General features: G+C 34.4%; 1 protein-coding gene across 1 annotated transcript; it reads left to right on the top strand.

Annotated features, from left to right (window-relative positions):
* Positions 1–3,248: 3,248 nt before the first annotated feature.
* On the top strand, positions 3,249–4,439 carry CABS1 (calcium binding protein, spermatid associated 1). The gene has a single exon (XM_055315251.1). It carries the CDS (start codon positions 3,249–3,251, stop codon positions 4,437–4,439), a length of 1,191 nt encoding a protein of 396 aa, XP_055171226.1.
* The last annotated feature ends 1,747 nt before the right edge of the window (positions 4,440–6,186 follow it).

The raw sequence follows: 6,186 nt of genomic DNA, 5'->3' as shown, positions 1-6,186 counted from the left end.
AACTTACTTCACTACCAGGAACTCAAACTTGTTCACAGAAGTGATCACCATTATTCCCACTGAGAGAAAATCTTTATCTTACACAGAGATCATTCCCATGGTAGAAGAAAATTCTTGGTTGGAATTTAATTAGCCAATTTCAGCACAAAAAATTCTAAATTTCAAACTTCAGAAAGCACAAATGATACACAAGAATGCACTGTCAAGATAAAAAAAAATTACCTAAGTTTCAAGAAATTTCTTTTGTAATGCAAGCTAACAAGGAGGTTGAAGGAAACATTTTCTTTAGGGCTGATATTCTTCAGTCACATATAGAAACAATTACTCTAAAGGATATCCCTGAGAAGCCTACAAACAACAAAGAAGACATGAGTGTCATAACCCTGATATATATGCCATCTTCCTTGGAAACAAACAAACAAAAAAATTGACACCACAGGCCAACACATCCTTCAATTACAATTTCCTTACTTATGAACCCAACATTCCAATCACTGGAAGGTAAGAGAAAAAAAATGTAAGGATCTTGCTATAATCAAATATCCAGATATAATTGCTCCCCTCGCCTTCCTCCCTGTTTCTGAAGCCTGGGAATTCTCTCACAAATGAAGATATTGAACCTGAAACTTCCTCAACAACTACATTCCAATAATGATTGTATAATCACTGCACCTAATGTTAACTCTATTTTTTCCAACAAATTTATAAAATTTGAAGTTATACAGACTCCTTCAAAAGTAGGAATTCCAGTATCAATTGGAGACACCACTTACCTCAACTGATATTTTTAAAATTGCATAAGACATATCATCTGATAAATTTCAAGATATTCTCCAGGCAAAGACAGTCTTAAGAGTGAGTATCACTATGATATTGGCATTTTCAAAGTCTGTATCTGAGGACTCTTCCTAGCCAAGTATCCCTGAAAATCATAAATTGTCAAATAACCTTCCTGAGGCCTTACTGAGACATCTTCTTTTGTTACCAGCTTCCTCCTTTTCACTTAAAAAAAATTTTAAGAAAAGCTTTTTTTTTTTTCATTATGGACCTGAAGAAGTTACTACTTAAATATAAACTTAATGCTTCTCTAAGAAAAGACAATTTCTTTCCATTAGTATAATAGACATTACAACTATAGAAGAAACAACTATTTAGATAAAATGAAACTCATCTATACAATATGATCCTCTATCCTTAGTCAAGTAATATCTTTGGTGATAATGATCTAAAAAAGATAATGGTAATAATATCCTCTATAGGAAAGAAAATACTTATTATGCTATAATCAATGTGATCCCACCTCACAGCTATATTAGTTGAAACAGAGTTTGGTGTTGTATATTAGTTGAAACAGAGCACAACAGTAATCCCTCAAATTAAACGTAAGGTGACAAATTAGTATCTATGAAGATATTATATGACATGACATTTCTAACCAGGAATTAAATGTTCATAAAAAATGAATAGTTTGCTCTTTATTCTAATATTATTCAATATAACATATACCAAGTACTCCAAACTGACTTCCAGTGATTATACAGCTAACACTTCCAACTTTTTTCCCCTTTTGTACATGAAAAAGATTCCCCCAAAAAGGACACCAAGTCTTCTGTTTATAGCATGCCTTCTCCTGAATTAAGGCTCACAAACTCTAGATAAGGAAAAAAGGAGAGGTTAAAAAACCTCCCACTGAGTTAGCCAAGTGAGAGAATGGCTTTACCTTGTGATTTCCTTTACTGCCACTGGAAATGAGTTAGAAATAAAGAAGCTGTGCTTGTCACTAACTTAAGACATTCCTCCCCGTCCCTGATACTGACAGCATTTCCCATGTCAATAAAGACAATGAAGGGGAGGTGGGCAGGGGGGGCGGGTGAATGGGTGATGGGCACTGAGGTGGGTACTTGACGGATGAGCACTGGGTGTTATTCTATATGTTGGCAAATTGTACATCAATAAAAAATAAATTTATTATTAAAAAAAAAGACAATGGGACCCTCCATAGTGACATCGCCTTGAAGCAAAAACATTTCTGGATAAGCTGTATCTTAAAAGGGAAAAATGCCCATCTTAATTCTACAGAGAATGGTGATATAATCTACACCAAGCCAATCAATTAAGAAAAGACACTGTAAACTTGGAAGTTGAGTCCATATCTAATGAAGAAAAGCATTTGCCCTTGACATGGAAACTGCTACTCTGGCTGATGCCACTAACCTTTTTCAGATTTAGTTGTGTCTAAGTATGAAAATTCTCTTTCTTCTAATGACACTGGGCAAACACTAACAGTAGGCTATAATCTCCTTTCATCTAAGTAGCTAAACATTAAGAATGATAACAAAATGATGATGGCTGTTACAACTAGTATCATTATAGAAAACAGTCCCTCTGAAACTGAAGATATAATTCTTAAAGCTAATACAGTTATTCCATACTTCAATTTTGCTTCTGGGTGAATTTTGACATATAATGCCAACTTCCTGGCTTTAGGTTGAAATAACACCCTCTGTAGAAAAAATACTCCTAATGAAATTAAATCTACAAAACCTGACATTCTCATTGTTAAGCATGTTAATTCAAGAAAAAGTAAGAACTGCAATGAAGAAGAAAACTACAAAAACCCTAAAAGGCCAGTAACTTATTAACTTTCTTGAAAAAATGAGAATTCACTTTCTGAAGAAGAGAACGAACTGAAATCCCTGCTACCTAGTTACCTTTTGCAACTACATTCATGGCCAAAACTGCCATTAATGTTTTTTAGACATTTAAATACCATAAATCTCAAGAGAAGATGCTTAACCTCAAAAAAACATTGTTAACTTATTTGAAAGACAGATAACTTAAAGCTAATGCTTATAATCTCACGGCTCCTAGAGTTTTCCCCACTGACACTAAACCTACAAATACCTGGCTGACTCTGCTATGTCTGTTTCAAGTGACACTAGCTCCATAATGGAAGGTAGATCCCTTATAAAGAAGAACATGAGAAGTCCAGCTATGAATGATCATTTCATAATGAGAAAGGATTCTATTGTCTTTTCATCTAATACCAATAACTCTTGAAACTAGATGCCCAATCAAAGCACAGAAAAAACCTACCAGGAGAGCCTGTGCCACTGGCCCTATGGTTGATGCAACAATCACCATGATGACCAATGCTTCAATCACTATAATGCACATCACTCTCCTGCCTAGGGATACCACTGGGCCCAGGGAAAGACCTGTGAGTGTGAATAGTGCCATTTTGTCCCATGGCTGAAGATGGTTTGCCGAAAATTTATTCTCATCCTCCAACAGAAAGCGGTAAAACAACAACTGAAGCAACCATTTTCTTTGGGGCTGACAACACCATTCCGAAATCAGAAAAAAACATTACTTCGGAAGGAGACCACATTACTCCAGTAAATGACTATACCCTGGAAAGTGATTTCTCAACAACAGACACCAAGCTTACATCTCCAAAAGAAAAACTAAAATCAGAAGATAATGTTGGCTCTCGTATTATTAAATCATCAACCCATGTGGAAAAAGAAATTGCTACTCTGACAGGCACGGTAAACTCAATAGCTAATGACTCTATTACTGAAAATTTAATTCCAGTGAAAATTGGTAATATCTCATCACCGGGTGCAACTGTTTCTTTAATAGATTTTTCCACTAACATGGCAAAAGAAGATATTCTCTTGGATACCACTGACCCAGGGAATGAAGATGTCTCAATAACTTCTGAAGTCTCTGGCACATTAAAGGAAGGCACCACCAGCATTGCAGACACCCCTAATCTTCCAGCTAAGAAGGATAAGCCTGATGATAACAATTATAGTAACTCAGTAAAATCCAATGTCACTGCTAATGAGGCCATCCAGATCACCAACTCGTCTATTCCTGAGGCTGAAATCTCTACTGCTACTGAAAAAAATTTCACTATTCCAGACATAAGTGCCCTTACAGAAGAGAAAATAACTGAAATTGACTTAAATCTTCCAGAGAATGACCCCAATCCTGTGCCTGAACTAACTGACTCTGATGAGGAAAAGTTCATCACTGTGTTTGAACTCACTACCACTGTAGAAAGAGACAAAGATAACCCTGACGATATTCTGCTAACCGATGAAGAGTCTATGGATGAAGTCAATGTTTGGATGGAGAAAGATATCACAAATGAAGCAGAGAACCATCCCATTTTGCTCACTGCTGTGGAATCCAGATATGACTTTGTAATCCCTACATCAGTAGCTATGAACCTCACGGAGGATTCATCTACCCTGACAAATGAAGATCTGTCTGAGAATAATGCAACAGAATTTGTAACTAAGGGCAGCGCGCCACTTTCAGAAACTACCCCTGACCTAGATACCCTAAGTCATGAGGAAGATGCCTTTACAACTGAAATGGGTGTCTTTAAGTTACTGAAAGAAGAACCAGATGAGTTCCTGATTTAAAAGCAGCAAAACAGATGCCACACAGAATTGAGCAACAATTCTAGACAGCTAGTTTTAACATCTAAGAAGTTTGCCCACCAAGCAAAAATCTTAATAACTTAAAGAAAGTGAGCACTTAAGGCAAGTATTCGACTCAGAAAAATGTGGATACTTAACAATAGAGGTCGTCATTCAGTAGAATATATTTATGGAAACTTAAAAACTCAGTATACAAGAGTTCCCTGAGTACCAAAAAATTTAATTCAATTATTATCCAATTATTTATCTTAATATAAAATCTTTAATCCCAGCTTTCAGGTATATGCAGAGAGCAATAAAGAAAGCTGACTTCCTGCCTACATTTAATGATGTATGTCATTTTAGTTAACCCTTGAGAGCATATTTTAGTGTGAGCTGAAGAGATGAGAACTAAATTAACATATCTCAAAAATTATTGTAGTATTAAAAGTTCTGAGATGCTAATTCTAAACAGACTTTTTCATGCAACCAATGATTCTCTTCTATTAAAAAATATATTTGCAATCCTCCATAAGAATTAAGGTTATTCAGTAATTTTTAGCATGTAAAAAATGTAAGAAATAGTATACGGTTCCTGGTTCATGTTGGATGCAAACTAAGTCAAAATGATATTTTATAAACATGTAAATTTGTCAAAAACAATATTGTGCACAAACATATGAATCAATTTAATTTTCTTTCTGTAAAATTTCTCTCCTGAATTTTTGTCAATTTTTTTTCAGGTCTTAAGCACTGATAACGCACTCTTCTTATGCTTTTGGTTAGCAATTCAAGAACATGTATCTTCATTCTTTCCTGACACAGACTTTTAAAATAGGTCTGTTTTCATTTTGCTGATTTTTCTTCAATAAATCTTTTGACAGCAACTGATTTACTGTGTGTAAATGTGTTTGATATTCTAGTACAGAATTCTTAAATTACAAGACATGTAAGTACAGTTGATCCTTGAACATGGGAATAAGGAAGGCTGTTTCCCTACCAGTCAAAAACACACCTATAACTTCTGAGTCTCCCCAAAGTAAGCCATTAAAAAACTACTGTTGACTGGAATCCTTACCAATAATATAAACAATTAACACATACTTTGTGACTCTGTTATAAGCTGTAGTCATACAGCTAATAAAAAGGAAATATTATTTTAAAAATCATATAAGAAAAACATTTAGAGTATTGTACCATAAAAAATCCAAATATAAGTGGACCTGTGCAGTTCAAACTTGTGCTGCTCAAGGGTCAGTTGTAAAATTAAAATCCATTGTTTAAAAAACAACTTAACTTTGGACACCAAGGACAGAATTATTCTACAGAAACTCGACTCATAATTTTATTGAATTAAAAGAAAAAGAAAAACAAAGCCAAAACACTGGGTAAATAGTAAATGGCATACTTGGAGGAGGGGGGGAGTATAGAAGAGGGATGTATACCATTAGATAGACTATAGACTAGAATAATTATGGAAGCATGTTAAAACCCAGAAACATATCTTAACATAAAAATTTAGTATATGATAAGGTGAACTTCAAAACCATGAGATATGATGAGTAATTAATCTTGCCTTAATAGCTGAGTATTTGAGGAAAAATTAAGCTGCAGTATTAGGATCACACTCTAAAATAAATTCTACATGAATCAGAGACTTAAATATAAAACCATACAATAGCATAAAAGAAAATACATGTATATTTATTCAAGTGGAGTTGAGAAATCTAAGCATATAAGAAATGGCAAA

This window comes from Nyctereutes procyonoides, unplaced genomic scaffold, assembly GCF_905146905.1.
Source record: "Nyctereutes procyonoides isolate TBG_1078 unplaced genomic scaffold, NYPRO_anot_genome, whole genome shotgun sequence".
Lineage (NCBI taxonomy): Eukaryota > Metazoa > Chordata > Mammalia > Carnivora > Canidae > Nyctereutes > Nyctereutes procyonoides.
Note: the sequence above shows the minus strand (reverse complement) of the source record. Positions and strands in the feature narration are given on the sequence as shown.

What these genes read in the sequence shown, in the direction of transcription:
- CABS1 (XM_055315251.1), top strand. Translation starts at nt 3,249, where the DNA reads ATGGCTGAAGATGGTTTGCCGAAAATTTATTCTCATCCTCCAACAGAA.